We start from the raw sequence: 26,777 nt of genomic DNA, 5'->3' as shown, positions 1-26,777 counted from the left end.
CAGTTGTAATCTTTTTTTCTGGAGGAGGCCCTTAACCTTCAGTTTGTTAAAAAAAAAAATGCAATATCTGTGAAGCACAATAGAGTAAAGTGCAATAAAATGAGGTATGCCTGTACTAACCAGGAAAGTCATGTGGTCAGTAATAATTACATATGTGTACATATGTTGCTGGTTAGTGATTCAAGCTCAAAGGTTAGAGGAGAGTGGACAGTACTATGTTTATTTCCTTCAGGTCCTGGTCATCTGGGATGGACATGCTGTTTCCCCTCTACCACTTCTGCCTTGGGTTTCTAACTTCTGCATTAATTCTGCGATTTGATATCAGAATTAAGGATACTTTCTAATTTGCTATACGTGTCTTATTGAGGTGCTTCTAAAGAAACCAAAGTAGAATTATAATGTGGCATATAGAACCCAATAAGTGGTCTTATATGAGTTTGTTATATATTTTGTTTTTTTGACTTTCCCATAAGCTGTATGCTTGTTGGGAATCTCTATTTGAAGAAGGTAAATATTTGGGTTCTTAAGATAAGATAAAGATAGGTTAGAAATGATTAGAAAAGATAGGTAGGATGGAGGCAATTTCAAATATGTTTAGTCTTATTTTTTTAAAAAAATTTTGTTAAGGTCAGTTTATTTAGCATTTTTTATATTGAAACCAAATTTATCATGGATGTAGCTAATGGGTTTTACCTGAATATTTTTAATGAGTTAAGGAAAGAAAGATAACACTGAAGCTTTTTGGAAAATGCCTCATAAAATTAAATGCCTGTTTCATTCTTTACTATGAGCCAGGCATTCTATGATGTTTGCAGACACAACATTGAGCAAAAGATGAAAATCTTCACCTGCTTGGTGCTTCCGTTTTGGTGATATGAAATGAGTAAAATATACTAGTATATGATAATGGGTGCTATGGAGAAAAATAAAGCTGGGAAGGGCTAGCTATCATGGGGGTTTTTTGTCTCTTTTTATGCCAGTATCATACTTTTTGATTATTATAACTTTGTAATATAGTTTAAAATCAGAAAGTGTTATGTCTCTAGCTTTGTTCTTTTTTCTTAAGGTTGTGGCTATTCGAGGTCTTTTGAGGTTCTTTACTAATTTTAGGATTGTTATGCCATTGGAATTTTGATAAGGATTGCATTAAATCTATAGATGGCTTTGGGTAGTATGGATATCTTTAACAATATTCTTCTAATCCATGAGCATGAAATATCTTTCCATTTATTTTGTGTCTTCTTCAATTTCTTTTATCAACATCTTATAATTTTCAGCGTACTGGTTTTTCACCTCCTTGGTGAAATTTGTTTCTAGGTATTTTTTTTTTTGAGGCAGTTGTAAATGGGATTGCTTTCTTAATTTCTGTGGCATTTCATTATTAGTGTGTAGAAATGCAGTAGAATTTTGTATATTGGTTTGTATCCTGCAACTTTACTGATTTTGTTCAGTAGTTTTAACAGTTTTTGAGGTGGAGTCTTTATAATGTCATCTGCAAATAGAAGCTTGTGGAAGGTCTCTACAGTTTTTTGTTTGTTTTCTTTTTTTAAAACATATTTTTATTGATTTCAGGGAGAGGAAGGAAGAGGGAGAGAGAGAGATAGAAACATAATGATGAGAGAGAATCATTGATCTGCTGCCTCCCGCACACCCCCTACTGAGGATTAAGCCTGCAACCCGGCACTGGTTCATAGGTTGATGCTCAACCACTTAGCCATGCGCTGTTAGTTTGTTTTCTTAGGATACAAAGTTATTAGTTGGTAGTAAGGATGAGGAAGTGGTGTTAAGATTTGAGCAAAGAGGAAACTATAATATACTTGTTGAGTTTTCAAATCAAGGTGCGGTTGAATGGAGCACCCAGTAGTTGATTTTTCCAGTTGTGAGCAAGTTTATTTGTGAATGATCTACGGAAATGTAGTAGTCTTTTTTCCAGGACTCAGTTATGTTAGTTCATAGGTCATCCTTGGAGAATAGTCTGCACATTCATCATTATTGTATCTTCTAATTGAAGACAGTGTCATATGGAACAAATACTGAATCATCTTGGATTCCACCCCCCCCCCCTTGGGTTCTTTATTCTATATGTATATTTCCAACAGTTAATAGTTAAATAAGTATTGAGCACCTACTGTGTGTGCTAGTCCCAACAGACATATATATATTTCCCCCAAAGAATCAGTTTTTGCTGTCAAATAGAGCCTGCACAATGTCATTTTGTAAGGTCTTTTATAGCTTGGGTGTTAGTGAATCTATAAATTCTCTCTCTGCTCCTGTGTTAGTTGCTCTCAGTTTTCTTGGAGTGGTGGTGTCTAATTTTTTGTATGCTTTCTTGTCTTACATGCCTCTTAAACTACCAGCTCCATCCCTGAGATTTGAGGGAATTTGAAGTTTAGGGGCACTAGTTGTCAGCTAAAACCTTGAAGCTGTGAGAGTATATATGCTGCTCTGGAAAGCGATTAGAAACCAGCTGGCAGCTCAAGCTAGACATCATCTTTGCATTCCCAAATTCCTATAGGGATCCTTGGCATATCTAATCAGCATTTTCTGAAAAGACTCCATTACTAAGGTTGATCATGAGCTGAAATACATGGACTTTTTGAACATGTTATTAAATCTACTGTTTTACTCTATCCTTTGCCTGAAAGGAATTAGCTCATAATTGATTTGTCTGGAAATCTTGGAAAGAAAACATTTTATCAAAGAACAGAGAAGTTTGGAATGTTCTAGGTCATTGGAAAAAATGTTCAGATGCTTCTTTCTGACAAGTGTTAACAAACTGTACAGATATCTGGATTTAGATATGGTTCTGAGTAAAATTTTGTTTCTGGAAAGAATACTTTTTTTATTGTAATGGTTGTCTTCTAAAGCAGTGTTATGATCTTAGTAGCCTCTCTAAATTTCTCCTCTTGAAATTAACAATACTGTAGTTCTTTTTGTCTTAAATTTCTTCCACTTGTTAAATAGTAGGACCTCGTGGGACATTTCACGTATGCACTATGAAGAATAAAAAATGCCTTTGTGTTTGTATGATTGACTTGCCCTCAAACAGTGTTTGTTTTTCAAAGATAAAGCTCATTTTGAAATTATTTATTCATGCCTAAAATAACTTTTCAGTTTTCCAGTAATGAGCAAACTGGAGCACTGAACTCTTGGTTTGCAAAGGCAATGAAATGAAAGGCACAGCAGAATTTATAGTATAGGATATCTCACTTGGGAATAAGCATGAATAAACGTTTTATAGAACGAGGCCTTCCAAAACTTTTATAAAATATATAGTTGTGACTATATAAAAATGAACTTTAAAATAATATTAACTTTGCTGCATCAATTCAATTACTTTGCTTTCTAGTGTTACTTTTAAAAACTAGTTATAAATTCCAAGGTCAAATAGAAATTACAAATTATAACAAAAGCACAGAACCGAAGCAGCATTTGGATAATGGACAATCTTTCCTAGTATTTTCCTTCATGTCTTCTGCATAGTTTCTGATGAAGAACAATCAGTAGTATATGTTCCAGGTATGAATTTCTATGTTAATTTGGTAAGCTTCCTTTGCTTCTTAAGTGTTAAGAGAAAGATGAAACATTAGGACAACTTTGCAGTTATAACTGAATGTGGGACAGTTCATTAGAACCTAAAATAAAATAAAATAAATTAAAGAAACCCTATTAGGTTCAAAACACTGCCTTATACTTTATATATTAGGGAATAAGAGATTTTCTTTTTTTTTTATTACAAATAAGAGTCTAAATTTAATATTTCAAATAAAAGTGTGGAAACTTCTTGACATAGAGTTTATGAAATAGACTCTTTAAAGTTTACTGGTTATTACAGATGAGCAGTAAAACTGGACTATTGAAAGTACCCCAATTACGTGACAAATCAGGTCTTTAATTTCCCTAAGTGAATGTATTTGTGGCATGTTTTAATTTGTTGGTTTCAATATGACGTATGAATGTGCCAGCACCTTTTAAAAATATTTCAGTTGAATCTTAATGTATTCAAAATATAATTTTTCATGATTTATTATTTATTAAGAGAGCCTTAAGATGAAGTTAAGAGTTTTCTATATCACATCCTATAAAATAGAGGATATTAATGGAGAGGTTGATTGGGGGGTGGGGGGGAAGCTTAAGAGAATGAGAAGATATAATTTTGGAATCTTACTTGATGCAAATCCTTAGGGATTTCTACAGAAGGAAATATCAGATCAAGACACAAGTCGATGAGTCCAAAAGCTAATGTTAAACTTAAGACTTCCAAGGTGACTGCTGCTTCAATCTCCATGGAGTCTTTAAAGGGTGCAGGAGATTCCGTAAATGAACAGGTCAGTAATTTATTTGTTTTCTCATTCTACAATTTTTTATAAATGTTGATCATTTACTAATTTTTCTTTGCAGACTGTCAATTGGTGGCTGTTGGTGCCAATTCAATGCCAACAGGAATTCCTGATTTGGGTTGCAATGAAGAAGAAAACAATAGTGCGAAACAGCTCAGTTGTGATACATCAGAGCTAGGAAAACAGCATGGCTGTGGAACAGCTCAATAGTGTTATAGCTCAGTTAGAAGCAGCAGGGCTGTGAAGAGGTAGTGGGCAGGGTGGCCCTGGGGGGGGGGGGGGCCCTTTTTGGGTGAGGCCCTTCTAGGCGAGGCAGTTCTGCTCTATTCTGGTCTTTTCTACCTGCTTAGGTCCACTTTCGCCCTGCGCCAGTCATCTCTGCTCTACTCTGCTCTGGTTAGACATCTTTGGGGTTTCACCTCCAGCCTGAGAAATGCAGTTTTCAATCTTAGGTGGAAATGGAAAGTGCATTCCCAGAGCCAGAAGGGAGCTGATTTAAAAAGACTGAAGTCCCCACCCGTGGTCCCTGATTGGTCTGTCCTCATGCAAATAAGGACTCCAAATACTCACAGTATTGGTCCAAAAGTACTGTCCTGATTGGTTAGGATGGAGTTGCTCTAATTGGGTGGCAAAGCTGTTTAAGGTGATACAACTAGGTCACTGTAGTAAGCCTGGGAAGCTTCAGCCCACTTGGTTAAAACAGGATTCCAGTAACTCCTCTATGAGGGGCGGCACAGATGGCAGAAACTCAGTGCAGGAAGCAGGAAGCTCAGTGCAGGCTCTCCCTGAAGTGCAGTTCTTATGCGAGGCCCCTGTTCAGAAATGACTGCTAGGCTCTGTTTTTTTATTTGTTTGTTGTTGTTTTTAATTTAAGCTCCGGTAAGCCACCATGAGTTCTTGGTAGGGTATCTTCGTTCTCAGGGACCACATGACCAATAACTGATGTATATGGGTAGATGATTTATACGCATTCTGAAAAGCTACAGAGGATTCTTGAATGTTTTGATGATGCTTGGTATGAATATAAAGTGTTTAGCTCCAAAATATTTGGGCTTGCTTTAAATCTTAGTTAAGAAAATGTATTATCTTGGTATGTCTCAAAAGACCTACATTCTGATCTGTGTGGAGTTAGTAAATCAAATCCATAGCAACTGTACTTTGGTTAGGTGGCCTTTATGATTTCTGTTCATTTACATTTGTTAGTTAATGATGAATAAGCCCTAACATATAAGAAAGATGTTTTCATTAAAAGAAAATTAGCCTGCATTATTATTGTTGTTATTATTTTCTTCCATTGGAAAATAATATCATAACAAGTTTTTCTGTAAAGAGCCAGATAGTAAATACTTTAGCTTTTATGAGCCCCATTGTGTTTTTCTCAAGTGTTCAGCTCTACCACTGTCCTGTGGATAGAGCCATATATGTATCAGTGTGTAAATGAATGTGCATGGCTGCATTTTAATAAACAGGGGATGGGCCAGATTTGGCTTGTAGCTGTTGTTTACCAACCACTGTCCAAATATATTTGGTTTTTAAAGAATATTTAATTTTATAATTTTTTGAAACCTTATATAAATGAGCTTATACTTTGTATAGTGTGTGATTTGCATTTTTACTCAACATTATGTTCATGAGATTTATTTATGTTGTATATAGTTATATTTCATTTTTTTCACTGATATTTCAGTTAGGGTTTAGTCATTTATTTTAACTGAAAATACTAAATACTTGCTACATTGGTGCTGAAGAACTGAAAAGGCAAAAAGAAAACACTCAGTTATCTCTAAGAAACAGTTACCATTTCTAGGGCTGGGAGAACAAATGGAACAAGTTGGACTTATTAAAGTGTGGAAGCTTTGAGGATGAACCCCTCAGAACTGGAACTTGGACTCTGGCGATGGGGAACCAGCCTGACTGCTGTCCCTGAGGAAACAAGATAAAGAAATGCTGGTTCGATGAGGGCACGAAAAATTGCAAAATAGAATCAGCTGTTCTTGCCAGGGCTGAGACTGGCCGGGAAAGGAAGCAAATAAGAAGGAACGTGTCCTTTCTCTAACAACCCCTGGTCCCCCTCTAGTAGTTCTTCCTATTCGCAGAGTTTAACAGAGAGTCATGTGGCAAAGAAGAAATGGGGTGTCCAGAGGCTCAGCCCCAGCCTCACAAAACAGAGCGTGGAAGGGTGGGTTTGAAGATGAAAGTCAGTAGCATAGCAACCAGAACCTATGGAATTCCATTGAATAAATATATCACAGTGAAATCATTCTCTAGTGAATAAAACCTGATTCTCAGGTTTTTGCTGTTAAACACAATGCTGCTAAAATCTTTTGTTTGGTTTATATTTACTGCACCTTTACTGTGGGTTATCAGCAGCTTCTCCCATTGTAAATCCAGTGACATCATTTCACATTCTTTTAGCTTTTTCAGTCATTTGCACTGTTAAGCCCACACTTTTCTTGAAACTTTTTCTTTTCTTTTCTTTCCCCCACAATATTTTATGCTTCCGATTCCCCTCTTGTTCTTTTAGACATACATTTTTTTCTTGGGTTTGTAGATGATTTTTAAAAACTAACATTTTTCTTAACTTTAAGGAAAACTTTAAAACAAAAATATAATGAAAATAATAAAAATCTAAACATCCTATATAATATCATATAGCTAAATTTTAAATCTTAGTTTTTCTCTGACTTAAGAGCCATACCCATATTTTTTACTTTCTACCTAAACATTTCTATATGCATATCCTCCTGATATCTTAAATTGACCTGATGTATCTAAAGCCAAACTTATTTTATTTTCTTACCATTCCTTTCTCATTTCCTCTTCTCCCCTCTCTTTCCTGTCTTTGGCTCTCAGTATTTCCATGTTTCATTTTAAGGGTCTTGGATTATTCTTGTCTACCAGAAATAATTGGACTGATCTATTTTGTGGTTGCATATATTTCAAGGATTATACTTCTTTCCTTTTACATGTTACCTCCATTCCCTTGTGACTCCCTGAGTTTCATGGCTTTAAAGACCCTGTTAATGATGTTCAAGTACTGGGAGAATTTTTTGTAGCATAGGAGACAGGATAGTACAGTGGTTAAAGCACAGACTCTGGAACTTGGTCTTGATCTTCTTCTTAATACTAGACAAGATATGTATCCTCACTTTAAAATAAGAATAATACCCACCTAATAGCATTGTTGCGGAAATAAGATGGATTAATAAGTGTAAAGTACTTAGCCTATTCCTGGCATGCAGTAAACACTAAATATTATTAGCTATTTAAAAATATATTATTATTATTAATTACTCTTTGGTCTAGTACCCTTTGGAATGAACCTCGGGTTATAGAGAGGCTAGAACAGGTGCATCTGCTGCCAACCTTAGTTTTAAGCTGGCTATGATGTAAGAAAGTTCTCAGTATCTTCCATTAGGTGTTTATTTCTGTGGCGTCCACCAAGGGAAAGTTGTCTTTTAAGATATTCCCTAGTATTTAAGCAGGGACATTCCTGCTTTGAGTTCTTTCTGTCTGCTTTTCTGTGTAAATTTCATGATGTCCCCTCATGGGCAGACAGTTCCTTAGCCTGTTTTGAGTTCATAGTCAGTTTTAAATGAAATAGGCTACTAGTGTTTCCACAAGATAAAAGATATCTAGGAAATTTCACCTCTACTTATTTTAAGAATTTATTGAAGAGTCTTAAAAATTGTTTTTAGTAAAAGTTAAACAAAAGTTTTTTTTCTGTTTCAGAATTTCTGCAAGGGAGGAATAAAGAGTGCATCATTAAAGGATTTATGTCTTGAAGACAAAAGACGCATTGCAAATTTAATTAAAGAACTGGCCAGGTGAGACAAACCTTATATGAGATGCATTGTTATATAAGAGAGACAATTCAAGAACTTTAAAACACATGAATTTCATTTTCCTTTCTTGATTATATTTCATTATATAGTGTGTCAAAAAATTATATATATATAAATTTTAATTCAATGTAATATTATTACCTTTTTGTATTATTTTGAAATAATTTTAGGCTTATAGAAAAATTGCAAAAATATTGGGAGAAAGAGGAATGAGTGGTCTTTTGGGGAGGATGAAATGTTCTAAAATTATATTATGGTGATGTTTGCAGAACTCTAAATATATTAAAAGCCATTGAATTGTATCCTCTAATGGTTGAACCTTATTATATGTAAGTATATGTCAAGAAATCTCTTAAATGGTATGGAAGGCTCTCATAACTTTCACATAACTTTTTCTAATTTTATCACCCTGAATAAATCATCATGCAATTGTCAAAAATTAACATTGGTCCAATTGTATTAATTACAGAGCATTCAGATTTCACCAGTTTTTTCACTAATATATTTTTTCCTGCTCCAGTATCGCATTTTGTGTTCAGTTTTTATGTTTCCTTGGTCTCTTTCATGTGTGTCCTTGCCTTCCATGACTTTGATACTTTTGAAGAATACTGGCCAGCTATTTTGCAGTATTTCTTCCAATTTGGGTTGTTCAGGGTGTGTGTGATTAAGTATGATATTAGCTGTAGATTTTTTATAGATGCTCTTTATAAAGTTGAGGGAGTTTTCTTATATTCGTACTTTTATAAGAGTTTTTGTTATGATTGTATGCTAGATTTTGTAGAACACTTTTTTTGCCTAAATTAATGTGAGATTATATGTATTTTCTTCTTTAGCTGTTGATATGGTGGATTATACAAATTGATTTCTGAATGTTGACTTTGCCTTTGCTACCTATAAAAACCTCAGTTTTTATCATAGTTTTTATACATTCCTAATTTTGATTTCCTTATTATTTTGTTTGGAATTTCTACACTGACGTTCATGAGAGGTATTGGACTGTCGTTTTCTTTTTTTTTGCTTAGTCTGATTTTAATATCATATCATGGTAATACTAGCCTTATAAAATGAATTGGGAAGTGTTCTATTTTCTAGAAGAAATTGTACAAAATTGGTTTATTCTTTTGTAAATATTTTATAGAATTTTCCAGTGAAATCATCTGTGCTGGAGATTTACTTTTAAAGAGCTTTTTAATTACAAATTCAATTTTTTTAATGGTTACAAAATTATTCAAGTTGTCTATTTTGTCTTGATTGAGTTTTGGGAGTTTGTGGTTTGAGAATTGTCTCATGTCAAATTTATGAACATGAAGTTGTCTGTGGTATTCTCTTATCTTTTTAGTGACTGCGGGACCTATAGGGCTTCATTATGATATTATTGATTTGTACCTTCTCTCTTTTTATTTTTGTCAGCCTTGTTAGGTTTATCAATTTTATTGATTTTTTTCCAAAGAAGCAGCTTTTTGTTTTATTGATTTTTCTCTATTTTTTCTGTTTTCAATTATATTGATTTTTGCTCTTATCTCTGCTATTTCCTTTCTTCTGTTGTTTTGTTCTTTTTCTTGTTATTTCTTAAAGTAGAAACTTAGAGACCATTCTCCTTTTAATGTAAGCATTTAGTGCTATAAACTTCTCTCATGATTGCTTTTAATGCTTCCCACATATTTGATTTGTTGTATTTTCATTTTCATTCAGCCCTATGTATTTTTTAAAATTTCCTTTGAGACTTCCTCTTTGACCCATGTATTATTTATTTAAAACTTTGTTGTATACAAGTTAAAGCAAATGGAGAAAGTGTCAGAAGATTTAGAAAACCTGTGTATTCCTATGATATATTCAAGTATAGCATACTTAAAGAATTTCCGCTATTATGAAGATGCACCAACATTATTTTAGGGGAGAAGTCAGAGTGCTTAACACCAACACTGACCATTAACAAGCATATTTTCAGAATAATATAATATTCAGTAGCTCTCAGCATAACGTACAAGACAAATAGCATGTTTTTCAATTATAGAGTGACATGCAATATAAAAGCAAAGTGAAAACTGTAGCCTTTTTTTTTAATGGTGCCTTTGAAGTGAAAAGCATTTTTAACAAAGCATTAGCCTTTTTAAAAAAACACATGGCCTTTAACAGTGTTAGTGGGAAAACTGTATATGTCTAAATTCCAAGACTGGCTTACCTGTATCTTACCTCTTCCATTGAGATCTAGCTGTGAGGTCCTTTTTAGTCATTATCTTTATTGGTACTATGTGTAAAAGTAGCAAAAAGATGCTTATAAGATTTACTGATGTTACTAAACGAAAATAAATGTTAACAGAAGATATAAATAAGATTTAAGAATTGGCTTAATAGGTTGGAAAATAGATTCATTCAAACAGGATGTAAGATAATAGTGACAAGTGCAGGTTATTATATGCCTAAGAATAAAAATAAAGTAGAAATTCACTTAAGAGAAAGACTTACTGGTTAGGCCTAGTACATTAAAAAAATATGCATGGATCATAGTTCAATTTAGCCTGAACATGAATAAGCAATATAGTGCTATTTGGCAAGAAACCAAATAGATTTAAAAAAACAAAAAACCTAGTATGAGTTTTTAATAATCTGTAGATGCCTCCTTAAATAATCTATATATGCTCAGGGAACTTTTTTACTTGTGTTAACTACACTAATAAAAGAATGGAGTACACATACAAATTAATAGGCTAATGGAGAATAGATACCATAAGGGATTTTATGAATTATTTAGCTGGTGGAAGAGAGTGTAAAAGATGACTTGATATATGGACTTGAAGTAAATGATCACATTTTCCTGAGGTGTCTAGCATTGATTTACATTTGCAGAAGAATAAGTGGAATATTGATTGATCATTTTTGGAGGCATAAGGATAGAGAGAATTCTTTTTGTTCAAGATTGCTGAATTAAGTGACCTCAGAAAGTCTTTAATAGTAAAATTAATGAATTGTTTGCATTGATGGGAAAAGCAGTGTAATTTATGGGGACTTGAAAAATGAATGGCTTTGCAAAATATTCTAGTTTGTGCTGCAAGATGGCAACTTCCCTATGTATGCATTTGCTTTTTATTTTTTTTATTTTTTTACTGAGACTTTTTAAGATGGAGAGGGTACCATAGACCAGCTGCAAGAATTTTTAAAACATGTAATACCTGACCATTTAGTCAGGGTCACTGACCTCTTTTCCCTTAGATTGTCATATTAAAAAATGACAACTGCCCTGGCCAGTGTGGCTCAGTTGCTTGGGCATTGTCCCATGTACTCAAAGGTTGCAGGTTCTATTCTCAGTCAGGGCACATGCCCGGGTTGCGGACTCCATCCCCAGTAGGAGGTGTACAGGAGGCAACAGATCAACGTTTCCCTCTTACATAGGTATTTCTCTCTCTAAAATAAAAATATTTTTAAAAATATGACAACAGCCAACATAACAATAGCCGTCTGGTATGACTGAATCAAAATTATACCTTTTTTTGTCAGATCAGCAAAAAATATATTTTTTGGTGTGCAGCAGAATTTTAGTAATTAGTTTGTGTATGCCATGGATGAAAAGGGTTGAAAATCGCTGCCATAGACTAATGCGTGAACTGTATAATAGCTTAGTATTTAAAGGAAAAAAAGTTGTAAAATAATCTTGACCACATTGCATTTTTTTGATGTATATGAGCCATATTCGAAGAAGCCTAAAAAAATCTCCACTATTTCTTGTCCCGTGCCCACACTGTCAGATAATGCATGGTTCCCCTGTGAATACTTGTGCACTAACTCATTTGAGGACTGGGTTCTTTTTTAGGCTCAGATACTGATTTTTCCCAAAGGACATTTTGCTGTTTCTACTTGACATTCTCAGAAGAAAAATAGAAAGTGTAACATCATTAGTTTCCTATTGTAGAATAAGTAGATCATTATTATTTTATATTTATTCTGCTTTTTAGTTTTTTTAACTAATTATTTTTTGTCATAATTAAATGTACATCTCAGTACAATAAAAAATTAAGACTTCAATTTTAAGACTTCAAAGATATTCAGTACTTTCAGCACAATTTCTAGCCCAGCCACCCAGCTCTAAGGGTATGAATTCTCTTTTCTTGTTAAATAACAGTACATTCTGTGGACCTTTTTGATAAATACTCTGAGGCATTAACTAAATGTTAACAATCTTACTTTATGAACAGGCTATTGTCCTCTTTGTAAATAATTAACAAACCAACTCTGGGAATATCCTCTTGTTAGTTTTAACTGTTTTATCCTATTAGTCAGATATTTCCCTTTCCTGTATTTAGCTTCTCATTTTGTTAATTAACTTGTTGCTCTACTCTAAATGAGATAGAGAATTAGGTCTTTTTATGTTACTTTGTGGTCTGAGAATGCTTTGATGAAAAATGTAGATCAGGATACCAGATATTTTCTCTTACATATACCTCATGGGAAATATTATTGAACATAAATTAAACAAGAAGACAGATTTCAGAGTGGATATCAAATCTTGAGGTTGTTTTATTGGCAAGTCCTCTGCCTTTAAAGGCTGTATTAATATGCTTGCTTATATTAACTATGCTAATAGGCCACAAAGAAGCCATGAGTATCTTTAGATAGGCCTATGGAAGAAGTGTTATACTTTGTACTTACCACAGCTTGTTAATTTTATAGCCTCCCAGAGCATAATAATTGCTAAAGGGTAGTCTAATCATAGCAGCATAACAGAAAAGACCAAAAAAAAAAAAAAAAAGGCCTGTTTAAATAGTGTAGCAATACATTTTTCAAACATACTCCAGAAACTAAATTTTAAAAGGAGTGATTTTTCTGGATAGAGCACTTTTAAGTTTTGAGAAAAGCTCATCATAGACTCTGGCATTATGGGATGTGTGTACAACTTTTACTCCCTCAATGAACTCTAGAGTTTTCATGGATCTCTTTCAGGTTGAACAAAGGGAGTAAATAAATGTTGAGATATACCTCCATGATAAGGTAAATCTGGCAATCTACAAGGGAGGCAGGATTACCTGAGACCCGAGTATAAATCCTCCTCATTTAGGTATATTTGTTCCTTGCTTTGTTGTCTGGATTCTTGTAATTGTATCAGTTTTAGAGATTACCCTTAGGAAGAGGGGCCTGAGTCCCATTCGTGGGCCTCATATTATGCTAACCATAAATAATATAGTTGAGGAAGTTATTTGAATGTCAAGATGAGCAAGAAGAAATAAACCTATTTTTGAACACTATTGTGTGCCATGCATTTCACACACATTATTTCAAAGAAAAAGCAATCAACTCTTGAACATTCAAAAAATTCTAATTTTCATTCTGTTATATCATTGATTTTAATATCTTCGCCAGAAGACTAGCAAGAAAGGAAGAGCTCTGGAGTTCATGTTAGTCAGAAATTGTTCTGATAGAGGAGGGTTCTGGGAGAAAGTAAACTTAGGAGCTCAAAGGAAAGGCATGGATTTCACTTAGACGCATCCCCGTGTGGTCTTGTAGGATAAACGTTGTACTCTCTTTGGAGAAACAGGCACCAGTAACAAATTCAGGGCTAACATCTCTGTGCACAGAGAAACATGAAAATTAGGATTGTCATTTTAAGATAACTTTTAATGTTGTTGTTGTTTAGCTGTTTTTGTGGGGGTTTTTTAAAGATTTTTTCCCCTTCTGTGTTCTTGTTAGGAACCACCCCTTTCTGGTAGGATCAAGTTGGAATACTTTTCAGAATTAGACATTAAAGAATCAAAACTATTGGTCGGTATTTTTAACTTTAAAATCCCTTTTAAAAAATCTTTATTGTTGAAAGTATTACATATGTCTCCTTTTTATCCCCCCCATGGGCCCTTTCTAGCCCACCCCAACCCCAGGCCTTCACCACCCTATTTTTGGACTAAGAATAAATATAGTGCAAGGTTTATGTTAATGCTGTGTTTTTATTCCAATGTAGTTATTTATATGCTACTAAGGAATACAGGGTATCAGTTCCAGAAAAAAAGAATAAAATTGCCTATGTTTTTTAGTGAAATGTTTAAGTGATTTATATGTTGTTTATGTCATTGACAGGATTTAAGTAAAAGTATAAAAATATCTAAATCAAAATAAATTGATTGTGCCTATTTTGATAATGAAGAAATGAAACCTAATGTTGTAAAAATTAGATACTTTTTTGTCCCAGATTATAATTAGGAGCCTATGTCTTATGTTGGACTTTACATATTTAAGATACTTCTGATGATGGGAAACATTCTTGATTTTAAAGTCAACATGCGTATTTTATTGGACAGCTGTAAAAGATTGCCTTATAAAAGGTTAGTTAAAAAAATGCGTAGAGTAGCCCTGAAGAAACCTCTGAAAGAGGTAAGCATACTCTGGAGGAAGTCTACTTTGGGTAAACTGCAGCTGTAGGCACATGTTGTATTTTATTCTCATAGGCATTTTCTTTTCATTTCTTTATTTCTTTTAGAGTAAGCGAGGAAAAGGAAGTGACCGAAGAACGACTCAAAGCTGAGCAAGAATCATTTGAGAAGAAGATCAGGCAGTTGGAAGAACAGAATGAACTGATCATCAAAGAGAGAGAAGATATCCTTTTTGAAAGTTCTCTTTTTTAATGTGCAGGAAGTTTGACCCTTTCATGAATGCCTAAACCATACTTAAAGATTATTTTGTTCTCTTAAAAATACTTAGGAATTAATGCTAACTACAGAGAGGAATTGATGATAACAGTTTACAGTAATTAATTTTTGAAGAGACAGTATAGTTTTGAAGCAAAATGTTTTTTGATTTATGGGGGAGCATCCTTTAAAAAATGTTTAAAGCAATTTAAGAAAGCTTGTTGCTAAAGAAGTCAGGTAGGAATTACTGAGGAATCTCACCATTCATTATGTGCTGCTCTGACAAGGCATAGAACAGATCTCAAGGAAAATAATGCAGAAACAAAGCTGAAAAGGCTAGGATTAGATGGAACCTACTAACGGATGTTTTATGAATTATGGCAGGATCAAGCTTTCCGAAGTAACAGTAATAAAAGCAAGATAGGTGTTTATTCCTTTTTATTGTGAAAGACATTTGAGTTTTGGCGCAAGGCAGGGGATGACTGTTGATTTGAGGGAGTCTTGGCATTCAGCCATCATGTGCATATTCTAGTCAGCAAAAGGGCGTCTGTTGATTCTGAAAAGTTTGTTCTCAGTGTAGTTTTAATTTCAACTTTCAGTTGTTGGATTTAGAAACACAGTTGAATTTTTATATTGATTATATCTTTGACCTTGCTAAATTCTCACTTGTTAATTTTAATAGTTGTTTTCACAGATTCCTTAGGATTTTATGTGTGAACAATTATGTCATCTGCAAATAAAAATAGTTTTCGTTCTTTCCTGATCTTTAAGCCTTTTCTTTCTTTTTCTTGTCTTACTGCAATACCTCCAGTTATGTATTGAATAAAAGATGACAAAGAGCACCCTTATCTTGTTCCATGTTTTAGGAGAAACGTGTATTTCAGCTTTAAGATTGATGTTAGCTATAGGTTTAAAAAAGTTTTTTTATTTATTGATTTTAGAGGGGGAGAGAGAGAGAAACATCAACTTGTTATTCCACTTATTTATGCATTCATCGGTTGCTTCTTGTGAGTGCCCTGACTGGAGATCGAACCCACACCGTTGGCATATTGGGACAAGACGCTAACCAACTGAGCTACCCGGTTTTTTATAGGTATCTTTTATTACACTGAGGAATTTGCTTCATTTCAGTTTGCTAAGAAGTTTTGTTTTTTTTTTATAGTTGTGAACGGGCTTTGATTATTGAGGACACTTGACATTCTATTACTTATACATTTAGTTATTGTCTATTTCCCTCATGGAACATTATTTTTGCTTTATGCACTATTGTACACTGAGAATCTTATGCAAGACCTGATACTCAGTATGTACTAAAAAAATACCCTGTTATGTGAATGAATTGTTAAACCTGTGTTGCTTGATCAGAGAATATCTGCATTTTACTGCTTTTGAGAGAAAACTTGCATTTTACTATTATAGCTGCACATCATCGCACTCTACCACCATCTGGTGTTAGTATATCTAAATTGCAAGAGAAGCTTCTTGGGAGGCAAAGAAACAAGTGAGAGCCAAAACTGCAAATGATTGGACTGATGTGACTGTAATAATTTCAAAATAAACATATATTTATAATATATAACATGACTATGTCTGAGGTTTAGCAAATATTTTTAACATTTAGTAGGTGCTGAAGTGCTTTCTGTTTTCCTGGATGTGAAAAAAGGATGAAGGATCAGTTTAATTATATATGCGAAGGAAACAGAATAAATAGTGAAAGTTGACACAAATAGAGTGAGAGCAAACGTATTTATATATTTGCATTCCTGCTCCGTCAGCATTTCTTTGCTGTTAGGTGCAAGTTAAACTTGAATTTTAAACAAGGACTTTTCAGCTTCTTAATATCTTGCAATATTTAATATATTGCAAGAAAGTCCATCTTGTGGCCAAGAAGGACATTTTAGGTTTGTTCTTAAAAATCCAATCCCTTCATTGCACAGAATTCATTGAGACATAAATGTAGAATTGGGTGGGATTTTATCTATTATATTAGGCAGAATTTTAGAATAAAACCATCTACCTCTATATACTGGTATGACTACCACTGTGTATTTTCACTTCTTGGCCTCCCTTTGAAAAAAATAATGGACCATCTGCCCTGGCAAGGTGGTTCAGTTGGTTGTAACATTGTCCCCTACACCAAGAGGTTGCTGCTTCGATTCCCCAACAGGGCACATACCTAGCTTGCAGGTTAGATCCCCTTTCTGGGTTGAGGTTTATATATGGGAATCTCTCTCTATGGGAATCTCTCTCTCTCTCTCTCTCTCTCTCTCTCTCTCTCTCTCTCTCTTCCTCCCTGTTTCCCTCCCTCCCCTCTTCCCTCTATTTCTCCATTCCTCCCTTCTTCCCTCTCTAAAACCAATAAACATATCCTCAGGTAAGGATAAAAGAAAATGGACCATCTGCCACATATATGTTAATAAAAGTTTTTAAAAATGCAATTCAAATATTAAAAATTTCTTATTGGTGCTAAATGGTCAATTTTGTAAAATGTTGATATTTTTACATAAAGGTTAGCCCTTCTTATGGTCAAAATACCTTAGGATGATAGTATTGGGAGTACCATTTTAGTAATAAAGATTATAGTGTGGATAAGTTCCCTACAAGGCCCCATGATGGTAATGTCCCTAGATTTTGTCTTTAAAAAAAACTGCTGAGAGGCAATAATTTTTTTTGTATGTGTCCCATTTTCATTAATGCATGGTAATTGATGGAGTTGCAGTGACTTGTAGCAGTAATGAGTTCTAAACATAATAATGCACTCTTTTCTAATAAGTGAGCACTGCTGGGGTTTAAAAGCATACTAAATCAGTTGCTTTAGTATGAATTTATTAGTTTTTTTCAGCATTAGCTTTAATAGTAGTTATTTACATAAGCATACATCCCATTAACCGCCATCAGGGCTGGAAAACATGCTGAACTGTTCATATTTTCATATAATTATTGAACATAATGGTTTCATTTGCATTTCTAAACAGTGATGTTTCTGTCAGCCTTGGAAATAGTGTCTTTACGCAGTCCCTATTTCACATCCACTTATTTGACATCGTTAAATTTTATGCTAATGTGCTTCCCTGGAATATCATCAGTAGGACAGATGCTTGCGCTTTAATATACAAATCAGGGATGCTTTTCCATCCCCCAAATGGCAAAGAAAAATTTTAAAAATCTGCACTTTTAGATATAGAGTCTGTCTCCATATAAATAGGTTTATGAAATAAAATTCTCAGGGTTAAATGTTATAATCTGGTTTTCCCTTCAAAGTACTTCATTATGAATAGCTATCTACCTGACTAGGGTTAGTTTTGTTGTATTGAGTGAGGAGATGAGCTCAGGAAAGATCTGGTTGCTTATGAATATTTAGAATTCTGCTTCTGAAATGTTGATCTTGAGATGCAAGTTTTTCAGGGCCTTTGAATACATCAGGCCACAGTGTTAGTTCTAAAAGTATTCTCTGTATTTTTGTTCCTTTCATTTCTTAACCTGGATTGTAATACCTCACTGTAGGAGATGTTATGTTAATGCTCTTGGGCATCTAAGCTCTTGTATACACTTAGAAAATATTCAGTGTAAAAAATGAGTCAGCTGGTGGGGGAGGGGTGTAAAAGGGGGAGGGGTGTAAGCTGGGAGGCCAAGAGCATGTCTTAGGGGAAACTGCTTGCCTCTTGGATATTATGTGCACTATCAGCTTTTGTGTCTCTCATGTGTGGATGCTTTTGTGAATGCTATCAATCAGATTGCTGGAAATTTTTAAACAGAACAACATAAAGAATTGTTTTGAGAGTTGATTCCGGTATTTTTGGTGCCCACTACAAAGACACTAGTCCTTCTGGGGCCCCTTCTTTTCTTGTGTTCTGACAGTTCAGGGCAGCACTTTGGACCTGCCAAGCCAGAGCTGAGTCTGCAGAGTTCAAAACACAAGGTTGGCAGCCTGGCAGGATAGGTAAAGAAGTAGCTTTAAGAGGAGTTCCTGCCCCAAAATACTTGCTAAAAATATATGAGAACTGATATAGCATCAAACTGATACAGCATATAAGGATTATTTGGATAGAAATGTTATTTGGTTTATGAGGTCAGGAAGCAACTGAAATTTTTGCAAGGACTTCTGTTCGGGGTATTGCCAGGGAAGAAATATAAGGGTTGTAAGAAACTATGACAGAGTTGGAGTTTCATAGCTATTCATTTTTACCCCGACTTTTTCATGAATTTTCTATGTGATCTCTTGAAATAGTATGAGATTAGGATTTCTCACAGTGGTGGGATCTTCTGAACTATCATACTGAAAACATTGATTGTGTCCTGCTGTCTAGCGAAAACGTAGCCTTCATTGTTGCCTGTTAGCCCATCGTATATAAAATTTTTTTTAATGTTCTGAAAATCTAGCCTACTTTACAAGCAAGGCAATATTTTCAGCTATCTATGAAACTATTTGTGATTACATTCTTCATTGACAACATTTTTTTTTTTTTTTGGTGGGGTGCAGTTTGCCACCAAAAAAACCACCGTTTATCTTTTTCCTCCCTATACACATTTCTTCCTTTTCTGGAAATAGGTTTAATGTCGAAATGAAAACCCATCTGCCTATTTAGTTTTGTTTTTGTTTTTTTTTTAATATATTTTATTGATTTTTTACAGAGAAGAAGGGAGAGGGATAGAGAGTTAGAAACATCGATGAGAGAGAAACATCGATCAGCTGCCTCCTGCACACCTCCCACTGGGGATGTGCCCACAACCAAGGTATATGCCCTTGACTGGAATCGAACCTGGGACCCTTGAGTCCGCAGGCCGACGCTCTATCCACTGAGCCAAACCGGTTCGGCTGCCTATTTAGTTTTAACGCGCCATGATATTTAATCTGACAGCTTGCCCCTGCGTGTCTCTGCTGCTCTAGAACTTGACTACCTTCAAGGCAGCAAAGGCAGTGTGTTTTAAGTGCTAAGTGACTGGTTTCCAAGCCCTGACTTCAGAGGATAAAAGACAGCTATTGTAGGACAGTTTCCTTGTAGGTTTCTTGTCCATTTAAAAATTCTAGAGAAAGTCAGGTATTATCCATAAGGTGCCAGCCATTGGGAGGATATTACTTGTTTGGACATTACTTGTTTGGTTATACTTATTTTCTCTTTTATGGCTGGGGAAACACAGTGACCACCTCCCTTTTAGAGATGATGCAAGGGCTTCGAAATAAACCTGAAGCATTGTGAGAGTGCCACCTGTTCTGCAAAGCTGCAGGCACTCAGGCAGCCACTGTGCTGTACCTGTTTAAGGAACTTTTCATGTAGGGTATTTGAATTTTCACTGCATCCCCCCCCCCCCCCCCCTTGTTTTCCAGGACAGTAATTACTGATAGAATTCTCTAGCCTGTGGCAATATTTACAAATATATCTGTTAATCTTTCCTCAACTCTATGATTAGTGCTAGTATTTGAATACTTAGTGCTAGTAGGGAATACTTAATAATTAATGCCTTATTTAATTTTTAAAAATTCAACCTACTTTTTCCTGATTTTAAAAACATATATACATTATGGGATATTTTTGAATAATGCAGAATATTGCTTCATTCTTGGAATCATCAGTGTATGGCATATTCATGTTTTCCCAGTTCATCATGTAATCATGTAAATGGATGCAAGTAGGTCTAGTTTGACATCACAGTGAAAGTTAGAATTTTTCAGATCTCTTACCTTTAATTTTGTATCAATTAATTTATATTTTATTTGAGGTAAAATATTAAGCATCTCTTTTGAATACAACAGAAAAGTCAGCCAAAAGATGTTTATTGGCGGGTATTTATAGTAATACTTGGCAGTTCAATTGTGTGATGGTATTTCCAAAAGGTCTCTGCTCAATTTGATGGTCATGCATAGGTCTTTCAAGTGAGGGGGAGGAAGGACTCAAAAGAAAGAGAAACCTGAAATTAATGTGATTTTAGGGAGAATGTTGGGAAAACAAAATGCCCATGGAGCTCATTTAGTGCTGCTCAGAACACCTGTGCCTTGCTAAGCCAGGTAACTAGATAGCTCTGTGATGTGTGGAAATAACTGACCTCTAAACTTCAGGTTCCTTCTCTGAAAAGTGAGGATAATGATAGTCTTTACTTCAAAGAGTTGTTGTGAAGATTAAATGAAATAATGCATATTTAATGCTTTGTGCCATGACTAACCATATTAGATTCACTCAAAAAATGGTTATTTATTTATTTATTTAGCCTGTCATTGATGGTCTAGAACAGCGGTTCTCAACCTGTGGGTCGAGACCCCTTTGGGGGTCGAACGACCCTTTCACAGGGGTCGCCTAAGACCATCGGAAAACACATATATAATTACAAATCGTTTTTGTGATTAATCACTATGCTTTAATTATGTTCAATTTGTAACAGTGAAATTGGGGGTCACCACAACATGAGGAACTGTATTAAAGGGTCGCGGCATTAGGAAGGTTGAGAACCACTGTTCTAGAAGCAGGCAAAGATAAAGGGACCCTGGCTTCCTTTATTCATTTTCCTCTTATCTGTCATTCCCTTCCTCTGCAAGTACACCCCTTGGCTATGTGATGTTAGGATCACCAACACCTGGGAGCTTGTTAGGAATGCAGAATGTTAGGCCTCATGCTAAACTTCACTTTTCAGAACCTGCATTTTAACAATATCCCTGTATATTAAAGCACTCTTTGTGCTAATTGCTTGCAATAGGAATGTTTTGTGTAAGAGATATGAGCAGTGGAGAAATATAAGTTTCATTCTCTTCTAAATTCTCACTTTCCAATTTATACCTTTGGATCATGTTGGAAAGTGTGTGTGAGAGGCGTGTATTCCACTAACTTGTATTCTGCTGCTGTTAGGTGGATTATTCTGTAGGTGTCAGATGTGTGGTGCAAAGCTCCTGTGTGCATATTGCCTTATGAACCACTTGTTCCATCAATTACGGAGAAAGGGGAATTGATATTTCTGAATGTTATGGATCTACCCATTTCTCCTTGCCATTTTATCCATTTTTGCTCCATGTATTTTGAAGATCTGTTTTCAGGTGCATAAAAGTTTGAGATTGTTACCTCTCCCTGATGAAGTGATCTCTTTATCGTTATGAAGTAGCCTCTTTATTCCTGGTAATATTCTTTGCTCTAAAATCTACAATGGCTCCTGTTTATTAAGCTACTCTGGCTGTCTTTGATTAGTGTTAACATGGTATAACTTTTCGTTGCCTTTAAACTTTAATCTGATTGTGTCTTTATATTTAAAGTACATATTTTATAGCCAGCAGATAGGTGAGTTGTACTTTTTATTTTTAATCCAATCTAATATCTATACCTTTCAATTGAGGTATTTCCACCATTTATATTTTATGTGATTCTTAATACAGTTACATTTGTGTGTATCATTTTGCAATTTACTCCATTTGATCTTTGTTCCTTCCTCTTTCCCTTTTTTTGCCTTCTTTTGGATTAATGGAATATTTAAAATTTGTATTTTATTTTTTTGTTGGCTTATTTGCTATCACTTTGTTCTTTTGGGTATTTACTGGATGCTGTAAGGTCTATATATACCTTTAACTAATAACAGTCAACCTTCCAATGATGGATTATACAATAGCTACATTACAATAGTATAGCATCATTTTTCACATATAGTTAAAATTATAATTAATGGTGAGAGACTAAATGCTTTCCCACTAAGATCTGGAACAAGGCAATAATGGCCTCTAGCACCAATAGATAGGGTCATTCAGGTTATCTATTTGAGTTATTACTTCTTGAATAAGCTTTGGTAGTTTGTGTCTTTTAGGGAAATTTGTCCATCTCCTCTATGTTTTCAAATTTATATACATAAAGTTGGAGTAATGCAGTAATTGGGGAATTAATGAAATTAGTATCTTAAATTATATTAATTTTAACTAACTTGGAATAAAAGCAGCTGTTTTTTTTTCTTCCTCTTGAATAAACTTAAAAAGAAGTATGAAACAGTTATTACCTCTTTATGGAGGAACTGCTCAGTTTGTCCTTTCTTGAGCTTAGGCCTAATAGTTACTTGAGAGAGACAATTGTTATTAAGGCACTAAAGTAACTTGTTTTCATTTATTTAATCAACTTACAGACAGTTTGACTGTCTGGAACCCATAAAGTTTTTTTTATAGCTAATTCTGATTATATTTTTGCAAACTAACTTGGGAGACTATGTCAGGTGTAAATATATATACAGGGGATTTCACGATATAATTTGTAGCTATGGAAATCAAGTCTGTATATTAATTATTGATTAAATGGAAGTATTGCCAGTTTTTTATAATAATATGTTACATGTAAATTGAGTAGCTCCCCCATTTTATAATACATTTTGAAATAAACTTTATTGTTAGTGAAGGTCCACAAAGGAATCCCTATTTCCACAGCCAAATTGGAGTAGGCTGTATTTTCCATCCAAGCTTACTTATTAGTGACAATTGAGTTTTTTGTTGTTGTTGTTTAACCAATAATAAAATACATTTTTAGCACTTAATACCTTTTTAACATCTATCAAATACATTTTCAACCCTTAATCTTATTTTGAAATAAGTCATTTTTAGTAGGGAGTGTTCACTGCAATGATTTTGGGTGGAGTTGTGACAATTTATAAAGAGTGCAATAAGGTTGTACCTCATTAATTAATTGATTTTTTATTGAAACATACATGAGTACTACAGAATTTAAGAAGTTTCTTAGTTTCATAGGCACTGAGTTGGGAAGCAATTTATTTGTCATTGTTATGATCATAAACACTGTGTGTGACTTCTCTTAGTCTTTTTTCCTCCCAGTCTGATAATATCTAATGCACTTAATTATGCCTATGATGTGACTTTGAGAAATAAAAAGAAGTAAGGTTCTTTTAATAGCCACATATCAAGATTACCTGTAGTGACAAGAATAAATAATGGCTGGTTGAAAAGATAGTGACTCCTTACTATATTCGTGGTAACAGCTCAGAAAACTGAAATTCACAGAGGTTATGCAACTCACCTAATGTCAATCAGTTAGTAAGTATTCCAGCTGGGTTTGGATCCATCCCTTGTCCCTGAAGCTCTAGCTCAGTGGTTCTCAACCTTGGCTGCACATTAGGATCACCTGGGAATCTTTAGAAGCAGGTTTTCAGATGAAAATTTAAAAAGACTGCATATTTTATGTATTGTATTGAAATAGGGTGGTCTAATTATTAACAAAGAAACAATTTCCGGAGGATGAGGCCCAGAAATCAGGATTTTAAAAAGATTCCCAGGTGATTCTAATGTGCAGCCAAGGTTGAGAACTACTTCTCTACCTCTTTCCAGTTAGGCAAGGACACTTTTATACTAAAGAAGCAGGTTTTCAGATGAAAATTTAAAAAGACTGCATATTTTATGTATTGTATTGAAATAGGGTGGTCTAATTATTAATATATGTATATAGACTTTATTTTTCATACCTCAAAAAATAATGTTTAAGTATAGTTTCCTCTAATTTCCAATGTTACTACAAAGATTAATGTTTAAGTGGCAGTCTGCTGTTTGACAGCTGTGGATTATTATCTTTCAATTATATACAAATAGTACTTTTAAGAGAATAAAAGTCAGTTTTGCACAGTTTCAAATACTTTATTGGCTTATTTTTATTTATGGTCAGCCTGGCAATTTGTCTTTGCATTAGTTGACTCCATGTTATATAGCCATCTTATCCTAAAACAAGTCTCTTTAGTTCAACAATTTCCTTTCTCTTTATTTATTCATGTTGTCTGTTTTTCATGCTACAGCAGATTTTATCCTCTATCAAGCTAAGTCTCTCCACTGCTAGTAAGGAAATTAATCTTCCCTACTCACACTATTGGGAGATGTTCTTGCCCTTATTTTAAAATTGTTTATTAATTACTTATAAATATTTATAGAACATTTTGTGCACTTTTAGATATTTTTGCCTGAGAAAAGATCTGCACTTTGTTTTTAAATGCATATTCATTTTTTTACTGGTTCCTCAATACAGTTTTACATATGTATTTAACTTATCAAAAGTCTAAAGTTAACATCTTTATTCTTCACCCATACAACACATTAATCCTATTAACTGCTCTCCAGTTTGTATGTTGTCATTGTTATCATTTGAATTATAGGGTGTATTTTTTTAAACTTTTTTTGAGTTTTAGCTTAAAAAAAACACACACACACACAGATTATTTTTTGCCTCTTAGACCTTCTACCTGGCATCACTTACCTTCTGTTTCAAGTACGTTCTTTAGCACTTCTTTTTGTGAGGATTTCCTGGTATTCATCTACATTTCTGTCTAAAATGTTCTTATTTTATCTTCATTCTTAAAATTCTAAGTTGACAGTTACATTTGTCAGCTCATTGAAGATATTTCACTGTCTTCTCGCTTCCATTTTTGTTCAGTTTTTTTGAGAATTCCCAGTCCTCTTTTCATTATCTGTTTTATTCTGTGGTTTCCTCATAATGACTCTAGGTATGAATTTCCTTCTGTTTACCCTCAGGATTCATTTGTTACCTTGAATCACTGTTGATTTGTGTTTCATTGCTAGTGAAAATTTTTTATTATTATTTCCTTATGTTGCTGTTGCCCATTCTTTCCATCTTTGCCTTCATGAAACTTTAGATATATTTTAGATCATTCTATCCTTCCTATCTTTTCAACTCTCTTTATATCATCTCTTCCTTTTCTATGCAGCTAACTTGTTCAGATCTCTCTTAAGGTCTCTTTCTCATTTTATTTCTATCTAAGCTACTGCATTAAGTACATCATTAAAATTTTAAACTTCCATCATATCTTTATAGCTAAAATGTTTTATTTGGGTCTCAAATCTACTTGGGCATTCTTTATTGTTTTCTGTCCTCTGTTCACGGTTCATCTTTTATTTTCTTTCATTATGCATGTTAAATATAGTTACTTTAAGGGACAGATAGGAAGCCCATGTAAGTCTCTGTTTTTTGTTGATTCTTTCTTATGGTTTTTCGTTGCCATGTAGTTACTGCAGTTTTTGCTGTGAATTACTTACTGCTTTATAATTTTATCTCTGGGGAGTCTTTGAGGTTTATGATAAAGGTAGGTTTTTTTCAAAGTTGAATTGGGTTTTTTTCCCAAGTCTCTTTTTTTTTAATTTAAAATATATAGCTTTATTGAAATATATAGTTTTATCGAAACATTGATTTTTCCCCTCAAGGTCTCTTGTGGGTACTGTCATGTGGTAATCTCTGTAATCTGGATTATCATCTTCTACCACCTGGGTAGTATAAATTTTAGTTGAAAATATACAGAAAGGGAGGCTCATGGTGACAAAGTCTTAGGGTGATTTGTGTAGTCACTTGAGCTTTTATTTCCCTATGATGGTATGAATGTAATATAAATATAGTGAAGAACGTAAGAAGCAGGGGCTGCTCAGTCTCTTTCTTTGTGAGCTAAAGCATATAAAAGCACTCAGAGGAAAGTCTTTCAATGAGACAGCAAAAAGTCCTGAATATGGTGGTGGATATAAGCTTTACGCTCTGATACCTTGGTTATCTTCATAAAAATTCCAAGGAATCTTTTTAAAAATAATCCTAGAACTATTAAATGAGTTGAAAATATTACAGGATACAAGGTCAACATGCAAATATCTGTCACAAGGAACAACAGGAAACTAAAATTTTTTTAAAAGCACCATTTACAATGTCTTCCCCACTAATAAAACAATTAGGCATTAAGTATATGCAGGGTCTGTATGCTAAAAGCTACAAAATGCTGATGAAAGAAATAAGAGAAAACCTAAATAGATAGACCAACCATGTGTACAGAGTGGAAGATTTAGCATAGTAAAGATGTTAATTATTCTGGAATTGTTAATTTCTACGAAACTCCAGGCAACATTTTTTGTAGATATAGACAAGGAAATTCTAAATTTAAGTGGAAAGTTAAAAGAGCTAGGATATCTAAAACAATTTTTTACAAAAAGGAAAAAGTTGGAGGATTTCCTTGACCCAGCTTAATTCAAGTAACCCAGT

The 26,777-nt window shown here is 34.1% G+C and overlaps 1 protein-coding gene across 1 annotated transcript in view; it reads left to right on the top strand.

Annotated features, from left to right (window-relative positions):
- Positions 1-26,777, top strand: part of KIAA1328 (KIAA1328 ortholog) — a 96,980-nt gene that overhangs the window by 2,917 nt on the left and 67,286 nt on the right. The window contains exons 2-5 of the mRNA XM_014452567.2: positions 3,484-3,519; positions 4,186-4,328; positions 8,073-8,167; positions 14,646-14,761. Of these exons, the coding sequence (XP_014308053.1) occupies positions 3,484-3,519; positions 4,186-4,328; positions 8,073-8,167; positions 14,646-14,761 (390 nt within the window). The remainder of the gene's footprint in view (positions 1-3,483; positions 3,520-4,185; positions 4,329-8,072; positions 8,168-14,645; positions 14,762-26,777) is intronic.

This window comes from Myotis lucifugus, unplaced genomic scaffold (genome assembly GCF_000147115.1).
Source record: "Myotis lucifugus unplaced genomic scaffold, Myoluc2.0 scaffold_16, whole genome shotgun sequence".
In the NCBI taxonomy this organism is placed as follows: Eukaryota; Metazoa; Chordata; class Mammalia; order Chiroptera; family Vespertilionidae; genus Myotis; species Myotis lucifugus.
Note: the sequence above shows the minus strand (reverse complement) of the source record. Positions and strands in the feature narration are given on the sequence as shown.